This window comes from Lissotriton helveticus, chromosome 2_1 (genome assembly GCF_964261635.1).
Source record: "Lissotriton helveticus chromosome 2_1, aLisHel1.1, whole genome shotgun sequence".
Classification (NCBI taxonomy): domain Eukaryota; kingdom Metazoa; phylum Chordata; class Amphibia; order Caudata; family Salamandridae; genus Lissotriton; species Lissotriton helveticus.
Window position 1 is genome coordinate 592,841,647 of NC_136059.1, and position 25,014 is coordinate 592,866,660.

Genomic DNA, 25,014 nt, shown 5'->3' on the forward strand with positions numbered 1-25,014 from the left:
TATATCATCGTCGGTCCAGAGTGTGAGTCCCGGTGGACAAAGAATCCCCCTATTTAGCCTATTGCCTCAGAAAACCACTAGACAAGGAAGATTGAAATTTTCTTTGGGTGGAGTGGCCACATTCAACTCTGGAAGGGTAGGTTTCAGTGATCCCCAATATTCATAGCAACTTTGCCAACTTTTTGGCCAAATACGTCAAGGCTCCCAAAAAGGGTATCAACCGCTCATGGCAGTCTGGCCAAGACATGCCCCTAAATGAGGCAGGACCCCTGAGATAGATATTGAACATGACTCAGGAGGCCAAGGAGTCAAGTTCAGCAATCTTCCCAGAGAGTTTCTGTCCGGTTGGGCCCAAAGAGCCATCAACATTTTAGGAAACACCAATTGAGCAATTTCTACTGAGAGCCACAGGTCTTTTCTCTTTAAAGTAGATCCAAAGTTGGGGAACTTGGCCTCTTCTTAGATGGGGCTCATCGTATCCAGAGAACTTTACAGCAAACCTTTCCTAAAATAGTTGGGTTACTTCGTCTCAACCATTACATCTTTGGACAAGCCACCTGCGTGCGTCCATTAAAATGAGTTTTGCCCCCAAGCTTTTCTTTGTGGCCAGATGAGGCAAGGGGCAGTGGACCAGTCTCTTCCACAATCAAGCCCCTCAAGGAGGCAGGTTCTCCAAAAGAGAGCAGGGCAGGATCCGACCTGCTTTGGAGAATTCTCTAACCCTCTCCCCCCCCCCCCCCAAAAAAGCCGTCGGAATAGAAAAAATGGCGAGAGAATTGGGTAGAACCAACTTCAATGCAGGAAGGTTTTCTGGTAAGTACGCAACCTTCTTCCTATGTAAGAGTAGGAGGCATGCAGGCAAAATGTGTGCATTATTGGCAGATGATTACCTCAGCTGAATGGGTACTGCACACCATTGGAGATTTCAATATAGTGTTCTGTGGGTCTCCTAGCTATTTTGGTCGTCCGCTGCCTCTGGTTTTCTCCAAAAGAGAATCTCTCCTGATAGATTGATAGGTGCAGACCTGGCAGAGAAGCTGGCCATATCCTGAACATTTTTGCGTCCCTGGGGTTTCCTTATCAATCTTTTCCTTGAAGAACACTAGGACAATGGCCAAGGACTGATGATAAATCTCAGAGAATTCAACAACTGCTCAGTGTTTCGCTACTTTAAGATGGAGGCCATACATCAACTCAGGGGCATTCTGAGACAAGTGGATTGTGTGGTGCTTTTGGACCTGAGAGATGCGTCCCCATCTTCAGACAGTACTGCAGGTTTCTGCAGTTCATCTGGAGACAGCATGTGTTTGAATTCATGACTCTCTCTTTTCTGGCTTTGTTTGGAGCCCTGGTGCTTTACAAAGATCCTAAAATTGGTGATGGAGTTCCTCAGAGGCTACATCTCATCATACATCTAGATAATATTGTGCTAATGGATCGATGCCCCAAGAGGCTAAGCAACGAGCTGCGAACTACGGTCTCTCTGTTGGAGGAACTGTAATACATCATGAATAGGACCAAGACGTTGACAATTCCTCTCAAAATTTAACATTTCTAGGTTTCATTATAGAATCAGTAAAATAAAGCATCAGTCTCCCATCGAAGAAGGTGGCAAGGATAGATCAGAAATTAAGGAGGTTCCTATTCAAGGCCAGTCCCTCGCTGCGACAGATCGCATGATTGGTAAGTCTTATTTTGTCATCAATTTGTCATTCCTAAACATCAACTTTCCCAAGTCACTCCATCACAGGGCCTTATGGAGGCTGAAGGCACTCTTATTCAGAGATGGTACCTCTGTCATGTAAAGCCAAAGAGGATAATAGCTGGTAGCTAACACATAACAATATCCACATTTGTAAAGCGCACAATCACCGTTAGGGTCTCTAGGCGCTGGGGGCCGTCGGGAAGATTAAGCAAGCTATTGCCCATAGTCACATGGTGCCGGGCTAATCTGCCGAAGGTGCCGGGGATCGAACCGTGAACCCCAGATTCCGGAGTCAGTCGCCCTGGCCGCGGCGCCACACCTCTTCCACTATAGAAATGTGGAATGGTATAATCATTGTCCGTTCCAATCCACGCTTAGTGATAGTCTGACACCAGTATACAGGGCTACGACATAAGATAAAGAGGTTTGTCTACTAGAGGAAAATGGTTAGAACAGGAACTGGGTCTGTATATGAACTGCCTGGAACTCCTAGCAAGATCCTTTGCAGTCAAGTGGTGGACTAACGGGAAAGTGCAATGTAGTGTAGAGCTGTAGATCAACAATATCTTGGTGGAGGAGCTTGGCGGGCATCCGAGATGGCCGCGTGAGCACAGCGCTCCCCGTACCCCCGCCGCTCCCGGCATAATATCCTGAACTAATCCTGATTTTTTTCACGAGGATTTATGTAGAGGACGTTGGGCTGATCTATCTGGACCTTTCAGAATTTGATTTCGACACCGGGTGCCGGAGTTACGGTGATTCGAACTTTTGGGCTCCGCCCTTGAGGTGCGCCCGGGACTGGGTGAGGCTCAGTGGCCGTCTTGGAGTTGAACAACAACGGCAGGGGGATTGGACTTGAGGGTCCCCCTCTTAAGTTTCGGTTTCGATTCTGCCTCAGACTGAGACATCGGCAAGAGAGTCTGGCCAGGGCTGGGTCCGGGGCACGAGACGGCTGTCGGGCCTTTGGCTGGCCTTTTCTCCTATTTGGCTGGCTCTATCCTAGTGGTACCCTAGTTGCGGCCCTTGGGTCCCGAGGCCTCACTTTCTGGTGCCCGGTCCGTTGAACCTGGTGAATCTCCTTGTGACGCAGTCTCCAAAATGGCGGGCAGAGGGGACCGAGAGACACGGAAGACGAAGACGCCTCTGCGCGGGGGTCCGATCCAATCTAACGTTATGGACCGTTATACCCACTCGAAGGGATCCCCCGGAGCTGCCCTGCCCGGTCCCAGCGCGTCTGACCACACCGTGGACACGTCAACGGAGCCTTCCCTGCAAGACATCATGGGCGCCATTTCTGGCATGAGGGAGACGATAGGCCAACAATATGAAACTTTGGCCCACAAAATTGACACCGTGGCCATTGATGTGAACTTAATTCGAGCCGATCTCTCGAAAACCAATGAGAAGGTGAAGTCATTGGACCTCAAGTCATCCAGCCTCACGGCAGACGTCTCGGAGATACAGACGGAGATTGGCAATCTCCGTAGGGTGAACGATTTCATGACCCGGCGCTTGGAAGACTTTGAAAACAGGGCACGTCGCTGTAATGTTCGCGTGGTTGGTGTTCCGGAGAATCCAGAACCCCACTCGGTTGATCTCCTAGTTGAGGACCTGATCCAAAACCACCTCTCTCCATCTGGACTGAGTAAATTTTTCACAGTGGAGCGTGCACATCGTGTTCCGGGGGGCCAGGGTAAGCCAGGTGCCCCGCCGAGGCCTATTGTTGCAAAGCTTTTCCACTATAGGGATCGGGACGCTATCCTGCAAGCATCTCGTGTGAAGGGCCCGGTGGCCTTTGAGAATGCCACAGTGAACTTTTATCCGGACTTTTCCCAACAGGTCCAGAAGCAGCGATTGGGATTTCGTGGTGCCAAGAAGCGTCTTAGGGACTTGGGGCTGCGCTACGCTATGCTTTTTCCGACTAGGCTGCGGGTTGAGTACAATGACCGAACCTTTTTCTTTGATCGGCCGGATGCTGTGAATGACTGGCTGGACTCTCTGCCTGACCGACCTCCTGAGACTGAGTCCACTGCCCACCCGGGCGGTGCTGAAGGTGGTGTGGAGAGCTGAACATTTCGTCTACGCCTGGGGCCTTGTTTTGAGTAACTCTTTCCAGGATTGTATGCCTACGTGCCTCTACTGTTTATGTGATTTGTTGTGTGTTTTTCCTCGTTATTGGTCTTGCTCGGGGTGGCGGGTGGGACGGAGCCTTTCCTCCTCCGGGGTCTTTGTGTAGACTGGGGGTTCTTGGGCGACAGGCACACTGCAGGTTGGGGTGGCTTTTTAGCTTTTTGCAGGGGTGCAGGGTGGGGGGTGTTCTTTTGTCTGTTGGGGGTGGGTGGTTGGGAAGTTCGTTGTTTGTGTGTTTTGTTTTCAAGGCGACTCTATCCTGTATTTGATGATGTTTCTTGTGTCATGCTCATTGATGGGGGGTTTTGGCGTTGCTGGGTGGGATGGGGGTAGCGGGTTGAGATTTGTTTCGTGGAACGTTAACGGTCTGGGGGATCGTATCAAACGGAGTGTGGTGTTGAAATGTATACGACGTTTATCTCCAGATATTGTTTTCTTGCAGGAGACTCATTTGGTGGGCAATACTTGTCATGCGATGAATAGGTGGGGCTATCGCCTCGCAGCGCATTCGGGGTTTACCTCGGGTTCTAGGGGTGTGGGTATCCTTGTTCGGGCTTCCCTCCCCCTAGCTATTGATGATGTGGTTCTAGACGATCGGGGGCGATATGCTGTCCTTGTGGGTCGCTATGAGGGTCGTACTCTCTCCTTATTTACTGTTTATGTGCCCCCCGGCCTGCAGACTTCTACCTTTTCCGATTTGGGCCGTGTGTTGTTGGACCTCCCTGATAGTACTCTCTTTCTGGCAGGTGATTTTAATTCTGTGTTCTCCGGTTTACACGACCGCCACCCCCCTAGAGATACTCCTGCGGCCCAACAGTGGTTGGGTGGGTTCTTGGACACGTTTGGCTTGGTGGATTGCTGGAGGCTTATGCATCCCACTCAGCTTCAATACACTTTCCACTCTGGGGCCCATGGGAGTCTGTCTAGACTGGATTATTTCCTGATGCCTGCGGCACAGTCGCCAGCGGTGCGTGAGATTGTACACCTCCCCAGGGGCATTTCTGACCACTCTCCGCTCTGGCTCCGTTTTGAGATTGGAGTGGAGGCAGTGGGCCGGGTGGCTCCTATCAATCCATGGTACCTTACCTCCCCCGAGACCCGCAGCCTTTTGATTAAGTCTTTGGACACATATTTTCTGGATAACGAGGGGTCGGTTTCCTCCGCGGTGTCCCTGTGGGAGGCCTTTAAGACGGTGATTCGTGGGCAGGCCCTCTCCCTTATTGTTGAAGCTAAGAAGGCGAGGAATCGGGAGGTGGTGGACCTTGAGAGTGAGATTTCTGAACTGGAGGCTGCTTTGGATTCTGGTGTCACATCTCCGAAACTCCACGCCCTGGGTCTGAAACAATTTGCCTATAAGTCTATGGTCACGGATGCTGCCAAATTGATGTTCCGGGAGCAACAGGGTCGTTTGTATGATGTGGGGGACAAAGCGGGGAAGCTACTGGCATGGTTGGATAAGAAGGAGAGAGCTAATCGTGTGGTGCCCGTGATTCAATCATCGAATGGTGCGAGTGTGACGGACCCGAGTGGAATAGTTGAATGTTTTGCTGAGTATTTTCGTGTGGTTTATACCCCTGTGTCTGTGAGGGATGTGGCTGACTCTCGCCTTCTGTTGCGCGATATAGCTTTGCCCAGTTTTTCCGATTTAGATCGTATAGCGTTGGAATCCCCCTTTACTATTGACGAGATTGCTACTGCCATCCAATCACTCCGTTCGGGCAAAGCCTTGGGCCCGAACGGGTTGCCAATTGAACTGTACAAGCTACGTCCCGACAGAGTGGCGCCCTATCTTCGTGATATGTTTCTGGAATCCCGGGAACGGGGTATTCTCCCCTATGATCAGCGTTTGGCTACAATAGTTGTCATCCCCAAGGATGGCAAACCGCGGGACCTTTGTTCATCTTATAGACCCATATCCCTGCTGAATGTTGAGCCCAAGGTATTGGCTAAGCTCCTAGCGACCCGCCTCCTGACGGTCGTTAATGACTTGGTCCATCCAGATCAATCCGGATTTATCCCGCATCGCAACACGGCTCTTAACTTACGTCGTCTCCACGGTGCGATTGCGAGGGCGGGGCTTCTGACGGAGCCGGCCATTTTGGCTTCGTTGGATGCCTCGATGGCTTTTGACACTGTGGAATGGCCTTATCTTTGGGCGGCTCTTGAGAAATTTGGGTTCGGGCCTGAGTTTATCGGTTGGGTGAAGTTATTATATGCTGAACCCTTAGCACAAGTGGTGGTAAACGGTAGAGTTTCGGCCCCTTTCGACCTTGGCAGGGGAACCCGTCAGGGTTGCCCCTTGTCTCCGTTGCTTTTTGCACTTGCCCTGGAACCGTTGGCTGCATGGCTTCGATGGGAGCCTTCGCTTAAAGGGATTCGTTGGTCACCGGATTTTGAGGACCGAGTCTCACTTTATTATTATTATTATTATTAACCGAGTTTTATAAAGCGCAAACAACCCGGAGGCCTCGTAGCGCTAAGTACCTTCATACTACAGAAAGAGGAGGAGAATTTAGATGAACAAATAGGTTTTCAAGTTCTTTCGAAATTTTAAAAGGTTCGGTTCACTGCGGAGGAGGGTGGGCAAAGAGTTCCATTCCTTAGCAGCATTCCAGGAAAAGGAGCGTCCACCCCATCTAGTACGTCTGATCTTATTGACAGTAGCTAGAAAGGCAGTGCTTGAACGCAAGGATCTGTGAGGGAGGTAAGGTTCTGCTAAAGAGCAGATCATAGTGGGGGCGGTCTTTCGCATGGCTTTGTGCATGAAACACAGGGATTTGAACAACACTCTGGCTTTTATAGGAAGCCAGTGCAGCTTCCTCAGGGCCATGGTACCTGATTGCCGTTTGTTGAGGCCCAATAAAAGGCGGGCTGCAGCATTTTGAGTCACCTGCAGCTTCCTTATTGTGGAGGTAGGAGCCCCTAAGTATAGGGAGTTCCCGTAGCCAGGCGGGACAGAATAATGGCTTGCACCATTATTCTGCGGGCTTCAAAAGGGAGAAGTGGTAACACCTTTCTCAGCATACGCATGAGCCCAAAGCACATGGCGGACAGAGTAGTCGCTTGCTGCAGAAAGTTAAGGTTAGTGTCCAACCAAATGCCTAGGCTCTTTATATGGGGCTTGGGTTGTGGCGGGGGCCCCATACACAGGGGCCAGTCCGTGAGAGGGCAGGGAATAGCTGAGTTGCCTAACATCAGGAGCTCCGTTTTCTCGCCATTTAATTTTAAATGCGAGATAGCCATCCACTGAGCAATCGCTACTAGACAGTTGCTTAAATTTGAAGAGGATGGGTCCGCCTGATTCATAGATACGACTAATTGCGTATCATCGGCGTATGTGACTATGTCAAGGCCGAATGAGTGCACTATATCAGCCAAAGGCTGCATATAAATATTAAAAAGTGTTGGACTCAAGGCCGAGCCCTGGGGCACACCTTGATCCAAGGGCCAACATTTTGAATGGGTAGTGCCCTCTACAACCTTAAATGAGCGATTCTCCAGAAAAGACTGGAGCCAGTCCATAGCCTTCCCTGAGATTCTTAGTTTATAGAGGCGGTGAAGAAGAATGCTGGTGTTGACAGTGTCGAAAGCGGCACTAAGGTCGAGCAGCAAGATTGCTGTAGTGCCGCCTTGATCCATTTGTTTCCTGGCCAACTCAGTTACCGCCAAAAGAGCCGCCTCAGTTCCCAATTTGGGACGAAAGCCGGCTTGGGAGTCATGGAGAAGATGATAGTCTTCTAAAAATTGGGTGATAGACGTATTGATATGTCTTTCCAAGAGTTTACTGACCCATGGAAGGAGAGAAATAGGCCGGTAATTGGCCATATCCTCAGGATCTAGAGTGGGCTTTTTCAATAGAGCCTTAACTTGGGCGCATTTCCACGCTGTGGGCACTCGGCCTGTGGTAATGGAGGCATTTAAAATGTTAAGAATAACTGGTTTGATGGTATTTCCAATTGTTATTAACTGGCAGGGGGGAGCAGGGTCCACAGGAGATCCGGATTTTATTTTTGACATGATGGCCCCAAGTGAGTTGGTCTCCAACAGTGGGAATTCTTCTAATTTTGGAGTGCTGGAATTAGATGAATTGATTCCTATGTCCTGACCTAAGTTAGGTGGTTTGAAACCAGAAGCAATTTTCTGTATTTTGCTGTGGAAGTATTCAGCTTGACTATCACAGCGAGCCTGAGCTTTACTCGGGTCAGGCAGGGTCAGGGGAGTATCAATCAGAAACTTGGCTATCCGAAAGATTTCTCTAGACGAGTTGGAGGCGATTTTAATTTTTTCCTCAAAATATGATGTTTTAGTGCATCTAATTTCTGCTTTGTATTGTTTGATAGCTTCAAGATGTGCAGTTTTATCTATATTGCTATGGGAAATCCTCCAATTTCTTTCAAGTTTCCTGCACACTCTTTTTTGTTCTTTGAGTTGAGGAGTATACCAAGGCGAATCCTTGGATTTAGTTTTTTCTCTCAGGGCCTTGATAGGTGCAATAGAGTCCAGGGCTGTGCACAGCCAGTTGTAGTAGTTCTCGTATTGCAATGCGGGATCTGTCTCATTAGGAGGAGGGGACAAGGAGAGCAGGTTGGCCCATTGATCAGAGGAAATTTTGGACCAGTCCCTCCCTTGTAGGATTGTGCGGGGTGAGGGCTGTAATGACATAGCTGGAGTCCACTGTATGGGTATTAAATAGTGGTCTGTCCATGTGAGAGGCAGCGGACTCCCGACTACCAGTCTGTGATCATTACTAAGCACCCCATCAAGGAGATGGCCCTTTTCATGAGTGGGTTCAAAGCCCTTCTGCACGATCTGAAGAGCTGCCAGATTGTCCAGAAATGCCCCAGCCGTGGAGTTGTTTGGGTCATCTAAATGAATATTTATGTCTCCTAATATCGAGAAATAGGGTCTACTGACCACTAGGTCGGCTGTCTTAGATTGGAGTGATTCAATAAATTCACCCATTTGGTTGGGGGGGCGGTAAATAAGGACACCAGAGAATGAGATTGTGGGTGAGAAGTCCAAAGTAAAGAGCATACTTTCGCAGTTAGATATAGCGGCCGATGAAGTCCTACAGAGGTAGTGGTTTTTTAACAGAATGGCTAAGCCACCTCCTCTGCCTTCTGGTCTATCTTGCCTTTGTAACGTGTATCCCATTTGTAAAATAGAGGTAATATCCATGTCAGAGGCATCTTTCAGCCATGTCTCTGTTAAAAACATTACATCGGGGTCATTTTCCTCTAACAGGATGGACATTTGCAGGGCGTGTTTGGTTAGTGAGCGACAATTTAAAAGAAGCATTTTGTAGGTTTTAGCAGGGTGGGGTTGACCCTCCTGACCAGAGAATGTAAATTCACATTGGGAACAGGTTCCCTTGGTGGAATGAGGATGAATGGAGTGCCTACAGGCATCACTAATAGGCCACATAAGACTTTTTAATGCGGCTGTATCGTACCGTATAGGTTGGCTGCCCTCTGGTCCACCCTGCACAGGGGGGGTGGCCCCTGGTCCCGTCCGGTCGCGGACGGGCGCAGACGGGCTTGCCTTTGGGACTCTGACAGGGCCGGGGGGGGGGGGGGGGAGCAGCGGGGAGAACCGGAAAATCACAGAACAGTATGAAAAGGTTTCGGGAACGCCAGCCTAGGGAGATGACATTCTTTTATATCTCACCTCCCCGCGTAAATCTCTCACTGTTTTATTGGATGTTCTTGCTTCATTTGGTGCCAACTCAGGCCTCGTTATTAATTGGGCCAAGTCCTGCGTGTATGTTCTTTCGGGTGTTTTGCCCCCATTGCCGAGCAGACTTCCTATCCAGGTGGTCCAGTCCGGCTTCAAGTATTTAGGGATCTTCATTACGTTGGACTCCTCACTCCGCTTTGAGCGTAATCTCCTCCCCCCGTTGCTTAGATTGCGACTGGACGTGGCCCGTTGGCGTAAGCTCCCTTTGTCTCCTCTGGGCAGGGCGGCTCTGTTTAAAATGATGTCCTTGCCGCGGTTCCTTTATGCACTCCAGAACTCCTATGACGACATCCCCAAGACCTATTTCCGGGAGATCGAGAGTCTTCAACGGCAATTGATCTGGGACGGGCGTCCACGTATTGCCCTTGCGAAACTCACCGTCCCTTGGTATGACGGGGGCATGGCGCTCCCCGACATCAAGAGATATTATTGGGCTTCCCAGTTGTCTGCCATTAATCACGTGATGTTTTCACCGGGTCGTAATCCTGCTTTTGAGATGGATAGACTCCAGCTGCCGGGTGGGGACTTTAATAGAGCGCTTTATTCTAGATCGGCCGGGCGCCATCTCGTGGGCCCGTCCAGGATTGCAGTCTCTGTGTGGCGAGCCGCGAATGTGAGTTTGGGATGGGAGGATCAAATGACACTTGCGACGCCGCTTTATGCCTCTGAACGTTTGGGGTGTCTCTGGTCTACTAAGGGCTTCGACCGCTGGGACATGATTGGGATATGTAAGGTGGGTGATGTCTGCTCGAAGGGGAGTGTGAAGTCATTCCAGACCCTTCAGGCGGAATACGGTTTGAATGGTAGAGAGTTTTTTCGCTATCTGCAGGTCCGACACGCCCTCGCCTCAGTCCTCACTCCTGATGAGAACCTGCCCGAGTCTTCCCCCCTCGAAGATCGTATCCTTGATGGCCACCTGCCTGATAGCACCATCTCCCTGATTTATAAAAAACTGATCAATAATCGGGCGGACTTATTGGTCCGACTTCGGGAGGTTTGGGTCGGCGATGGGATGGAATTGGACGATGAGGATTGGCAGTCGGCACTCTCTTCTCCGAAAGAGGTAGCCATCCCTGCCCGTCTCCGTTTGGTTCAACTTAAAATCCTCCATCGAGTATATGTCACTGGTCCGCGTTTGGTGACAATGGGCTTTTCCCCAGATGGGTTATGTAAGCGTGGTTGTGGGTCGAGTGCTACTTTTTTACATATTCTTTGGGAGTGCCCAGTGGTGGCGACCTACTGGACTGATGTGCTTGCGGTGATGACGGCTGTGACTGGTGTGGCCCTGCGGCCGGAGACGCGAAGGTGTCTGTTGAATGTGTGGGAACCCACTGACTACTCTGTTGCCCAGACCAGATGGGCTACCCTGGGATATATGATTGCAAAACGGGATATTGCGCAACTCTGGGGCGCGTCCAGACCCCCTGAGGTCTCGAAATGGGAGGATAACATGGACTGGTCCATGTTTCGTGAGAAGACCGTATATGTGGCCAGGGGCAGACCCAGGGCGTGGACGAAGATTTGGGGCCAGTGGAATGAATATCGTGGGGATATCTGTACCCCTCCCATGGTTGACACTACTGATGTTACCCTATCTCCCTAGGCTGGCGTTCCCGAAACCTTTTCATACTGTTCTGTGATTTTCCGGTTCTCCCCGCTGCTCCCCCCCCCCCCCGGCCCTGTCAGAGTCCCATGGTTCGTGCTATGTTCTCCTGATTCTTGGCCATCCCCTCCGCTATTTGGGCTGACCTTGATTACTGTGCATTCGCCTTTTTTCAGTTTTTGTTGTTTTTATGTATAAAACAGAAAATTAATATGCTCTGTACTATGTTTGGAGTAATGCTTGGTACCTGATTTGTGCCTGACCACGGGAGTGATTTTCTGCCTCTTTCATTGTGCCTTACTATTAGCGGCCAGCCCGTGAGGTTGTAGGCCCATTCTTGTAATTTCCTTTGCTTGCTCGAATAAAGGTTTTTAAAAAAAATAAATTAAAAAAAAACAATATCTTGGTGGTATGCTACCTCAACCATGTAGGTGGAACCAGATGGAAGGTCCCGACAGAACTGGCCATAAACCTCTGGTGCTTCTGCCTAAAGACTTAAGTTGTGCTACCAATTGCATATCTCCCAGGAACAAATGGTGTGGTAGGGGTCTCCACTCCAGACACTTGGGATTGTCATCAACCTTAACCTCAACATGACTGCCCAAATCAACACCTCATTAATCCATACATGAAGATGCAGAGGAAGAGTTTCAAATGACTTCCAAACAGCACCTGGAAAAACGTCACACACACCCCGGTCACAAGCAAGCTGGACTAAGAGAATGCTCTTTATGCTAGGATCGACAAAAAAATTCACCAGATGGCTGCAGACCATTTAGAACTCTGCAGCTAGAATCACTTTCAACCTACCATGCAGCACTCCACATTTGAAGAGCTCCACTGGCTCTTCATACATAAATGAGCACAATTCAAATTCCTCCTTCACACTTACGAAGGCACTAAATAACACTGGCTGCCCCCCGTACCTCAACAATTACATCTGCATTCACAAACTTCCAGAGACCTCTGCTTGTCTGAACTCTTGCTTGCACACATCTCACGCATACGGGAAAACAGATCTGGCAATCGAGCATTCTCATACAATGTGCAAAAAACAATCCAGCAATGGAGCCGATGACCATTCACATTGCCACAGAGAGGCGGAGTCTCAATAGCTTGTGAGTCGAAAGACTTCTTTAAAAAAAACAGGTTGCAAACGTCTGAGCCCAACATCAGATGGCAGGAGTATGCAGAGCATGTGAATCTACAGCACTACATGCCACAGACAAATGCTTCAGTAACATAATCCATATCAACTGGGTACATTCCACTAGAGAGAACCTCAGTAGTGAAGCATTCCATGGTCAGGAACTTTTTAGGGGCATTTGTCTCTCCCTGCCACCTGAGCCTACATACTCAGAGTGATGGGACTAGAATAGAGTGCTGAAATTGTTCTGGTCCTGGCACGCAGGTAGATACATTTCCCAGAGCGAAATTTCAAGTACATTAGCAATGTCTTTGTACCTAGTGACGTTCTGAAGGGTGTCAGATGTTAGGCCGCTAGACATATCATAGGATGTTTACTCCAGAAGGTGTCCCATTTAACTTGTCTAGGAGAAATAAAATCACATTCCAGTGTAACTTCTTCCCCAGCATCCTTTGAAGTTGCCCAGGCTGGGATAAATCAATGCCTTTGAGAGTATGACGTAGGAGGATCGGACTCATGGTAAAAGATACTCTTGATTTCTTTGAAGAGACCGTTTAAGGCGGTTTCCTCTCCTACAATAGAGAGATAATTGATTCACGAAGCTGGTATCAATATTAAAAATGTTGTGTCCCACGCAGCTGGGGGAACTATGGTATCTAAATATTCTGCTTTTGGGGTATGATTGGAACACATAATGAATGCAGCAGACTGATTTTCAGTTTCTACCTTTAAGAGGTTTTACTTTAAACCCATTGTGGACGTGGCCTTGCTGGTGGTAAATAAGCTTTGAGCTAGAATACTCCTCATCTGTGGTTCTAATTAACACAAAGGGATGTTTTGGTTCTATTCAGGACACCGAGGTGAGGATTATCCTTTGCTCTGGCTGTCGCATAATTTGTTACCCACCCTATATGGATTTAGAATATTGAGTGGAGATTTGCCTCTTTGCAGAGGTATCCTTATTCCCTATAAGCAGCTGCTTCTCGCCTAACCAATTTTATAAATGTATTGGAAACATTGTGCATGGGATTTGATGGTAATGTTTCTTTTAGCTTTTGATATGTTATGGGTGCGCTACTTCTGGATACTAATGATATTCTATTTTGATTAAGCTAGTTAACTATCATAACCAGGATTCCATGATGGCTCTCATGTGGAGAAAGAGGGGGCACGGAAAGTTATGGAGCCTCTTGAGGAGATAGTATGATGATTGGCTATGAGATTGGTTTTTTTTCTTAGAAGTTCCATGTGACATGTAGTTGGGTATGTTTGTCATAAAACTGATGCTGAAGAAATACAAGGAGAAAGTATAATATTATCTTTGAATCCATTTCCCTAATACAACTGAAACTTCTTTCACATTAGCTTGGGCATTTTGCGTTCTCTCGTAAGAGATGAAGCCAGCCCCTCTACTACTCAAAATCACTTGTAATCTTAGAGAAAAGGGAGATATCCTGGTAGTTATTTTTGGAGAAAAGGGAACAATGAAATGACATCTCCAAAAGTGTAGTCGCCCATACCTGGAATAGCCAAAGCAGTGTTGTTATCTCTCAATGATCCTTATTCACTGTCACCTTAACCATCAATATAGAGACCAAGAAAAACAAACAAAACTTTGAAAAGGCTAGGCTGGATAGGCAAGTCCCAAACTGCCTTCACTGTACCTAAGGCTGTTTTACCCTGGGCTTGTGAAAGTGTTTAATCCTAGCCATGTAACTGAAACACCTCAGCAGCATCTTATTCAAATGTAGCCTAGATCCACACCGCTGGATGTGCTGCCATCTAAAGGAGTGGAAGACAATGGTATGCATATGTCAACCTTTATTATTTTGAATCTTTTTAGCAACTCTACATTTACAAATGTTTTGTTGCAGGTCTTTGGATAGCCCAACGATCATCAACTTGCCCTCTTGAAGATTTCCTTCTCTTGGGCTGGCTTACCCAATAGAGGGCCTCTGTGGGACTTAGGTGTGTCTGTCTTTCAATGTGTGAGAGGGTGCTTGTGGTTTTAAGTGGTGGGCTTTCTCTAAGCTAGTGTTACATTGGAGGTTGGGATAGATCTCCAGCCTAGCCAGAATGGATCAGATTTATGACCTACATTTTTCCTACAAGATAGGTTGGAGGAGTGGTTCAGGTGTTCTGACCACCCACCATTGATTTTTATAAGGTGCAATGGGTCTTGTGCCATTCCCAACAATGTATGTGGTCACATTACTCAGTCTGTTAGTGCATTGTGTGTGGTCATCTGGGGTTTCTTGTTTCTGTTCTAATGAAAATCTGCTGCCATTGATAAATGCTCCCCTGTTTCTTTTTCAGGTAAGCCATTTCTGTCCCTTTTTCTTGCCCTGTTTTTGTTCTTGAATGCAGCGTTCCTTTGTTGTGTCTTGTGTTCCCCGATACACAGTTGTTCAGTGTTCGAGCCTCTGCTTCTGCTACTTCATACTTTCCAACCTTATTTTCTCGGCCCTACCACAGTTGTCTAGGGTACCCTTCCCTCCAGGTGCCCTGTTCTTACTCCCTTTTCTACTGAAGAGACATTGGCTGAGGCAGTATGTCCCAAGAGGTCCTTGCATAGATGGATGGATACAGACAAGTCAACAGATAGGCAGATAATCAAACAGACAGGTATGCAGAGCTAGAGCAGGGAACCAGTGCATAGCTTTACTGTCTGTAATCAATAAGGGATAGCTCTCCTCTGTACTCTCCTCTGTATCTGTATGCTGTCTGTGGCAAGTGAGGGAAAACTGCAGTTTGGGATAAGTGAGCTGTAGTTTGCTGTGTGCGTCAGAGAGATAGCTCCGCTGTGTGCATTGGCAAAGCCACTTCTGTCAGTCATGTACACATTTAACCTATTGATTGCTGTGGTCTCTGGACGGGTGGCAGTCTGTTCCATGTGTTCTCAGAGGTCTACCCAGGTGACTGCAGGAACAGGCGGACCTTGCTGTTCTCTCTCATTCATCAATATATAACTCTGTAGAGCCCAAAGTTGCAGAGGTTGTTGAAAAGAGAGAGAGCTAATGGAGCGCCAGTGGTCTCTCATAACGTGTTTAGGCTTGTGGGAGGACTGAGACGACAGGGCTCTCACCTTACTCTGCCAGTGGGTTAAGAGGTGCTCTGGCCCTCTTCATTCCCAGGGCAACAGGATCTAAGTAGTCAGTGCGTATCCCTGACCCTCCGCTTCCAAAGTGGCAGCTCCAGTGTGTAATTAAATGTTAAGGCCCAACATGGGCTGTGCCCAGTAAGGGATCTGCGTGTGGCATAACGGATGGGTAAGGGTTGCGATAGGGGGTGCAAGGTGCAACATTGTCAGTTTCAGTTCAGAATATCTTAGAAAAACCGATGGCAGCAGCAACAAGCTGCTTATCACAAGCGTTCGTACCAAAAACACACTCATGGTTGGAGGAAAAAGTGTATCACCTTGTGTCTCACCTTCTCCATTGTGGACAGCACGCGCAGATTTTAATGTTACTTTTCAGTAACATTCGATGAGCATTTTTTGTTGCAGTTGGCTACAAGATGCAAAAAGCCCAAAAAACATTTGGTCTATTGCTTTAATAACTGTGTGCAACCCACAACGGGGCACGTTGAAATTCGAAAGGGGATGACTTACTTTTCATAGTACTCATGTAATACCCTAAAATTTCCCTTTGCGGCTGTAGAACACTTCAAGCCTTCAGATTTGGTTCTTACATAGAAACATTCCCAAGAGTAGTTGTAGTGATGGCACCCAGAGGCTGTGCCACCTCCTTGATAGGTCAAATACCAGCCCTACTCTTGTCAATAGATGCAGAGAAAGCCTTTGACACAGTACACTGGCCCTACCTACAAGCAGTGCTAGCTAGATTGTGGCTGGGACAGAGACTCCGGAAGTGGATACTATGTAATTTCACCTCTCTAGTAGCAGAGGTCCGCGTGAACGGAACATCATCCAACACCATTCAAGTCTCGCGTGGAACGCGACAGGGATGCCCCTTATCACCCCTGTTATTTACGCTGTACATGCAGCCATTTGCAGAGTGAATTCAGCAACAGGCTGACATCACTGGGATCCGCATGGGGGACAGGGAGCATAAAATCTCACTTTACACTGACAACGTGCTATTAATTCTGACTCAGCCGTTCCTCTCTGTGCCTCCCTTGCTGCAAGCCACGGCAGAGTTCGGGCGGTGTCCGGCTTTAAAGCTAATCTCCAGAAGACACAGGCTCTCAGCCTGACTATTCCAGGTGAGGACAAAACACACCTGACCACTCTGTTTCCCTTCGAAGGGGTGTCGTACCTGGGAATACAGAGTTTTCCCACACTGGAACGTACATCCAGGGACAGCTACACCTCCTTGCTCGCTATTGCGAGGTCGGAACTCGCGGCCTGGAAGAAACACACACTGTCCTCGCTTGGCAGGCTGGCGGCGGTAAAAATGATCCTAATCCCTCAAATCTTGTACATTATGCAGATACTACCACTGCGACCCCCTACATCGACTCTCACTAACTGTAGCACCTTATTGGAGATTGGTCAGGCTAAAGACCCCGCATGGCCAGGCACCAGACATACCTCAAACAGAAGGATGGAGGGCTGGGAGTCCCCCATCTGCAAAGATACTACCAGGCAGCTCAATTGCGCTACATGGTAGAATGGTATTGCATGGAGTCTGAGCAACACTGGGGCTTTATCGATTGTGCAGTGGTAGGGATCCATATTTGGAAAGTCCCTTGGCTGCCAAAGAAACATCGGCCTGATGAAGTATATATCTCCCTAGTACCGAGGGCTACGGTGGGTGTATGGGACAGGGTACAAGTTGCAAGTCACCATTCCACACCAACATCACCATTGACTCCACTCATCGGCCACCATGCCTTCCCCCCCGGCACTGAAGGGTGAAGGATTCATTAAATGGCAAGAAGCCAATTGTAAGCGGATGGGGACCTTTTTGACGAATTGGGGTGATGGAATTCACCTTGCTCTGCACTGGATACGGCATACCCCAGGACCCTTACTGGCAATACCTCGCCCTTTGAAACTGGGTCACACAACCCCAGGTGTATCCACAGGCTAGTAGACCCCTGGCAGACTTTGAAAATTGGTTTATTACTCGCCAGTCAGATAAACGTCTACTCTCAGACATATACTCGTTTCTCACAACACCACATCACCATACAAAAACTCCAGCACAGGTGGGAATCTGAATGTGAGCGTGAATTCTCCCTCAAAGAATGGTAGAATATTGTCCAAAGGGCCTCCTCATACAAGGCGGGTAAAGAGATGTTCTTCAAAATTGCTCAGTATTGGTACTACACCCCAGCATAAGTGGCTCGCTGGAAGGCCGGTGGTGATCCACATTGCTGGCATTGTTGTGTTCAGGAAGGCACTCTGACCCACTTAACTGTCGGACTGCCCTAAAATCCAGCAGTTCTGGGCAGCAGTCCTGTCCGAGATCAATACCTTCTATGAGACTGAATTACCCAGATTTCCAAGTTGAATATTACTGGGTCTGCCTAATGCTTTACCCTATCCCCTAAGATTCTGCCGTGGGAAAGCTATTACCTTAGCGTTGGGTGCAGCTAAACAGCTCCTGTTATCTCATTGGGGCACTGACGTAGTCCCGATTGGATTGGCTATATAAAATATGGGATCTCGCGGGTATGGAGACACTCACAGCTAGTGTTACACACACCCTACCACACTTTGACAAAACATGGGACTCCACTATAACATTTTTAGCGACTGAATTTGTTGAACTAACCTGTCTGAAATGCTTGCGGGTACTCCACCTCACTCGGGCACTACAAATGGCAGAGTAAATGGAATGTGAATGTTATACAGTCGCTGGCCTCGTACATCCCTCTAAAGGGGCCTTTTATTCTCGGCTGTTGAATGCGTTCTTCCCCTTCTCTCTCAACCCCTCATGCCCCTTTTCCCTGTTGAGGTATTTACTTTCACAATGGTTGCTATTCCCCACCGGCCATTGGATGTAGGTGGCAGCTGTTGTTAATATGATATAAAACTCAATAAAAAAGATTTGAATCCTAGAAAAGAAACATACTTTTTTTTACTTCTATTGTGTATTCTACACATATGTTTTGTTTATTATGTTTCATTTGATAGTGTGGAAACTCATAAGGTCACTTGGTGTCTACAATTGGCAAATCATCTTTTAAGGTAAATGAAATGGTATTTTGTTGTCATTTGCAGGGAAAGTGGAAATTTCCAAAGGTTTGCGTGCTGTATACCACCAAATGCCTTTGATGTGGAACCCAGGCTACTTGGACCGAGCTTTACAAGTGATGGAGAAAGTTTTAACATTACCTGGAGACTTGAAACTATGCAAGGAAGCAGTAAGTACTAATTAAAGCTTGTCATTGTTAACTTCAAGTGTGAGTACGCATATAATTAATATGCCTCTTACTGCAGGCCAGAATTTGATCATTACAGCTGCCAAACATGTGATCTTATTATGGATTCTCATGCTTCTCTTTAACCTGCATCCCATCTCTGGCTTGTCCAGGCTTTTTTTGTTTTGAATTAAGCAGCACTTTCAACATTCTGGCCAATATTGATGTGCAATACCGACCTGATAACAATCAAAAAATATACCATAAAATATAGCCAATCCAAATCCAAATTGAAGAGAAGTAAATAATAGTTTTAAGGCTATAATTCAGTTTCAGTGCTTATCTCTTATCAGAGAGCCACCTCTCAACAACCAAATATTTGTTAATCCAAAATGTGATGGCCATGTACTCCAAATATTCTCATACCTCTTGGGATGGCCCAACGCTTAATAAATGCACTAGTGTACCCACATTGTCCTCGAAAACATTTCATCGAGCAATTTTGGCAGTGAGTCTCCATCCTAGAATGCCTGAGAGGATATTTCCCACCATGACCCCAAAACACTTTATAATTTTGCAACCCTAGACCATGTGCAGATAATCTGCCTTCTTCCAAGTGATACAGTAAGTGATCGGAGGAGTATTCACATGCCATAACCCATAGAAGCTTTCTATTGTAGTATATTAGTATATTCAAGGTAGATAACTAAGCTGCTCTAACCTACACAGGAGAAAGTTGCTACCTCGATGGGAGCCCCTAATGCACTCCTACTTTTGTCTGATAAAGCTCTGATGACTCCTTCCTAGGCCCTTAACTATGAAAGCATGTGTCTTAAAAAGTAAGGATTTATATATTGAGAAGATGTTGGGATAGCCTGGCACTTGATTAGTTAGCTTGCCTTCCATGGGGGAAGTCTGGGAGGGATCAGTCTTTGCAATATGAGATGAAAGACCATCCAAGGGAAGGCATCCCTACCACATTAGTTACTGACCATGGGGTGCAATTGACGTAATCGGCAAGGGCGGATTTCCTATTTCATCTCAACATAATTCATCTCAAAACTGCTCTGTACTGTCCCCAAGCCAATGGTTAGTAGAGAGAGTCAATCGTATGCTTAAAGAGTGCATCCAATTAGCTAGTATAAATCACTTGGAGGTTGAGAATGCTATACAAGAAATGTTGTGGGCATACCATACCACTCCCAGCTCTGTAACAGGTGTATCTCCTTTCTCAACTTTGAAGGGCAGGAAACCCAGTACCAAACTCTTCCCAGCTTGTTTGGGAGGGGAAGACATAATAAAGCATGAATCATCAATTGCTAAATACAAAATCCCTCTTCACCAAGCAAGGTGTAAGAGTTATTATAATGTCAAGCATAGCACTAAATGTCAACTGTGGCCAGCTGATGACTGAGTGTGTGTAAAAAGAAAGGATGGGTCGTGCCAGTGGTGAGTCTAAATTTTTGGAACCCATGCGTATTGCTACCACTAAACAGAATGTGGCCATAATGGACAATGGGCAGTGTTGGAGTATGGACATACTGGTTCACCATAACTCTCAGTCTTTGCCCTGCAGTGGAGCTCCTCAGACCAAGCGGGAGCAGTGACCATGGGAGAAATAAAAACTCTAGACTGCAAATCAAAGGGCCTGCATGGCACAAGGACTACGCAATGAACACATGAACTTGTTTGTTTTCCATGGTCTTTTCTTTTTGTTCTGTGTTTTTCTTCTTTCCTTCTGTTCTGGGTTTCCTCCCTCTCCTGTGGTTTGACCCCAGCCTTGGGGTCTCACTCTTTTCTTGTCATCACCTTTAAAGTAAGAGTCTCCTTTGTAAACTCAAGCTTGTTATTCTTTCGGGGAAAGATGTGTTGTAACCTGGTTATTTACCCATTTGGTACATTTCTTCTCCCCTTAGAATCTTAGAATGTTCCTACGGTTTGGACTGTGAGCTTGCCTTAGAATGTTGGGTTTGTTCTTGTGAGGCAAGCAAGCTGTTTGTGATGTGGAGTAGTGGAGACAACTAATAAACCTTATCTCCTGGAACCAGTGTGGAGCCTTTTTGTACCTTACCACGGTACACTAATATAACACAATATGAGGTGAAAGAGCGAGATACAAGATTTTTTAAATATAACTGGTTCTTGTAATGGCCTAGCAGAAACTGTACGTCTGAGAATTATTTCACAGCAGTGTCTGTCTCCCAGTTCTGGTATCCCAGGGTTTCCTTGCTCCTAAAACCCAGCTAAGCAGATACCTGCCTAAGAGGTATACTCTAACACCATCCCATTATGGTGTCTCCTGGATCAGTTTACTCTTCCAAGAGTGTTTAGTGTTTCTTGCCACAATATAAACACGTTTTATGTTGCCCAGAGATATATTGGTTGATACCATTGATAATGAAAGTGAAGCATATGGGTGATGCATGTCCCGTCGCTCACAGTTCTAACCTAGAAATTGGAGGACTTGCTCCAAAGATCAAATAATTTATAACCATTAAGTGGGATACACAGTAGTTTGCCACAATATTTTCTGTCCCCATGGAAAAGTGATTTATAGGTCAGATTCTTATTCTTGGAATTGAATAGCCCCTTAAAAGGCACAAAGCAAGGACACCTAATGTTCAGAAAAAAAGGTATAATTTGATACAACCAGTTCCGAAGGGGCTAAAACCTTGAGAAATATACCTCTTTAACTAATGCCGTTCTCACTATGAACGTCACAGAAAGTGATTCCAAGGGTGATCCAAACTGTGCTTTAGAGAATCTAGTAAAGTGAAATGTTCCTTTACCAGAAAAATAAGGTTTTGTTCTAGTAATGCACACCCAAGATATAAAAATCCATCCATCTCAATGCACATTGCTTGTGTCCAAGCAGAATTTAGTTATTCCCCATGCAGCCGATATATTTCAGATTTCAACTATTTCAAGAGGATACTTAAATATTCCTCAAACCTGTCCAGAATTAACATTAGTCAGGCACATGGCCAGCTTTGGGTTACTGAGGTAGACAATAGGATTATATCTATATAATGATATTTGTTCCGTCAACCAATTCACTCTGTCTGCCTGACTCATCTGATCCAAAAAAAAGTGGCTTGATGACCAAGACAAAGTACAAGGTCGACAAAGGATATCGCTTCCTCGTGCCAAGTTCATGTCCTGTTTGTGTGAGTCCTTGGTATTGGTGCCTTACACAGAAGTCAGAGATGTGTTTGCTGTTGGAAATGGGGGTCTCTAGTTGGCAGGGGCTAGCCACAGTCCAAGTAGGGACCCTTCTTCCTAAGTCAGAGTAAGGGGGCTACACCCTTTGATAACCCCTGCTCAACCCTGTGGTAACGTAGCACGAGCAGTTAGGCTTATCTCAGAGGCAGTGTGTAAAGCATTTATGATCATACACAGTAACACAGTGTAGGACACTACAAAGGGACACCACACAAGTAGTTATAAAAAATAAGTATCTTTATATATAGACTTAAAACAAGACCAATAACGGTAAAAAGCCACAATTCTGGAAAAGGGGGGTACTCTTGAAAAGCTGGAAAAAGAGTTTAAAGTGTTCAAATAGGGGTTCAGTTCAAAGCAGTGGTCTCTGCGACCCTTTTACTAGGAAAACCAACAAAATGTTGCAAAGGAGCTGTAGCGATGATTTTCCCCACGCTAGTCCGGCGATGCGTTGAATCCTTGCTGCAAGACAACAGCGAAAAAATGGAAGGGAGACCCACGCCAATGGTGCCAAGTCTAACACGTGTCCCCCCCCCCCCAGATGAAATGTGGGGAGAACTACCCATCTCCTTGGGGGTTCTCTTCACTAAGGCGGAAAAATCTGGACAGACCATCAGCATTGGCGTGTTCTGTGCCAGGGCGGTGTTCCACCGTGAAGTCCATACCCTGTAGGGAAATGGACCACCTCAACAACTTGGGATTCTCACCCCTCATCTGCATCAACCATCTGAGGGGCCTGTGGTCTGTCTGAACCCGGAAGTGAGTCCCAAACAGGTATGGTCTCAGCTTCTTCAGCGGCTAGACCACAGCAAATGCCTCACGTTCAATTGCACTCCACCTCTGTTCCCGGAGAAGTAACCTCCTACTGATGAAGGCTACAGGTTGGTCCCAGCCCTCCTCATTGATCTGTGACAGAACAGCCCCCACCCCATGCTCTGAAGCGTCTGTCTGGACAAGAAATTCTTTAGCAAAATTGGCTGCCTGGAGGACGGGTGCTGTACACATGGCAGTCATGAAGGCATCAAAAGCTTTCTGACAGGTGTCAGTCCAATTCACAATCTTTGGCTGCTTCTTGGAAGTCAGCTCAGTGAAGGGGGCAACAATGTTGCCATACCCCTTGACAAACCTCCTGTAATAACCCGTGAGACCTAGGAAGGCTCTCACCTGGGTCTGGGTCCTGGGGGGCTCCCATGCCAGGGTGGTTTCAGTGTTGGGCTGTAGGGGTGCCACCTGGCCACTCCCCACCTGGTGTCCCAAATACACCACAGAACCCTGCCCAATCTGGCACTTACTGGCCTTGATTGTGAGGCCTGGTCTGCGCAGCGCCATCAACACTTCCCAGAGATGGCGCAAGTGGTCCTCCCAAGAGGAACTAAACACTGCAATGTCATCCAGGTAGGCAGCACTGAAATCCTCCAGCCCAGCCAACACCTGGTTGACCAACCTCTGAAAGGTGGCAGGTGCATTCTTCATTACAAAGGGCATCCCACAAAACTGGTAGTGCCCATCTGGTGTGGAGAATGCTGACCTCTCTTTGGCCCCATCAGTCAAGGCAATCTGCCAGTACCCAGATGTTAGATCAAACGTGCTGAGGTACCGGGCAGCCCCCAACCGATCTATGAGCTCATCAGCTCTGGGGATGGGGTGCGCGTCAGTCTTCGTGACCGAATTGAGACCTCGGTAGTCCACACAGAATCTGAATTCAGGGGTGGTACCAGGCACGGCAGCTTTTGGTACCAAGACCACGGGGCTGGACCATGGGCTGCTAGAGGACTCAATCACCCCTAAGGCAAACATTTTAGAGACCTCCTCCTTAATGTAGGCCCTGACCCGGTCAGTCACTCGGTAAGCCTTGTGCTTGACAGGAGGACTGTCCCCGGTGTCCACATCATGGACGCACCACTCAGTGACACCAGGCACCAGGGAAAACAAATCAGAAAATTGTCCCAACAGCTGGTGACAATCTCTCTGCTGCTCAGGGGTCAGTGTGGTGGAGAGGACGACACCCTCCACTGACCCAGCCTTCTCTAATGCACACAGGAGGTCAGGAAGAGGCTCACTCTCCTCCTCCATTCCAGCATCTGGGGCAAGAAGCATGCCCACTTCAGACCTCGCAAAGTGGGGCTTCAGGCGTTTCACATGCAGGACCCGCAATGGGTTCCTGGGAGACTGAAAGTCCATCAAGTAGGTAACTGGACTTTTGCGCTCCACCTCCTCAAAGGGACCGGTCCACTTATCTTGGAGCGCACCAGGCTCCACTGGGGCCAGTACCCAAACCTTCTGTCCAGGTTGAAACTCAACCAGAGTGGTGTTCTGGTCGTGCCAGCATTTCATTTCCTCCTGGCTGGCTTCCAGATTTGCCTTAGCAATTTTTCTGAAACGCCGAGTCTGATTCCTGAAAGCCAAGATGTAGTTGAATACATCTAGGGGAGGTTTCCTGGGAGATTACTCCCAGCCTTCCTTGACCAAACTCAGAGGCCCTCTCACCGGATGGCCATAGAGCAGTTCAAAGGGACTGAACCCTAAGGACTTCTGTGGCACCTCACGGTAGGCAAACAACAAGCATGACAAGAGGACGTCCCACTTACGCCTCAGGGGCTCCTCTAGGCCCATAATCATGCCCTTCAAGGTCCGGTTGAACCTTTCAACCAGACCATTTCCTTGGGGGTGGTAAGGAGTGGTGAACTTATATGTTACCCCACACTCCTTCCACAGGGACTTCATGTACTGGGAGATGAAATTGGTCCCCCTGTCAGACACCACCTCTCCGGGGAACCTCACGCGGGAGAAAATCCCCATCAGTGCACGCCCCACCACGGGGGCCGTCACCGTCCTGAGTTGGATGGCTTCAGGGTACTGGGTGGCATGGTCCACCAGGACAAACCTGTTGCCCATGGCTGTCCTGGGATCCAGAGGCCCCACAATATCAATGCCCACTCGCTCGAATGGGGTACTAACAACTGGAAAGGGCTGGAGTGGGGCCTTGATCTTCCCCCCACTCTTCCCACTTGCCTGGCAAGTCTCACATGTCCTGCAATGAGTGTCTGAACTCTTGCGGCTCTGGGGTCAATAAAAGTGGGTGACCAGCCTTTCAACGGTCTTGGTCTGCCCCAGATGCCCTGCCAATGGAATGTTATGAGC

At 47.7% G+C, this 25,014-nt stretch overlaps 1 protein-coding gene across 1 annotated transcript in view; it reads left to right on the forward strand.

The window, feature by feature from the left end:
• MRPS27 (mitochondrial ribosomal protein S27) overlaps positions 1 to 25,014 on the forward strand; it is a 331,096-nt gene that overhangs the window by 230,501 nt on the left and 75,581 nt on the right. The window contains exon 9 of the mRNA XM_078675280.1: positions 18,512 to 18,654. Within this exon, the coding sequence (XP_078531406.1) occupies positions 18,512 to 18,654 (143 nt within the window). The remainder of the gene's footprint in view (positions 1 to 18,511; positions 18,655 to 25,014) is intronic.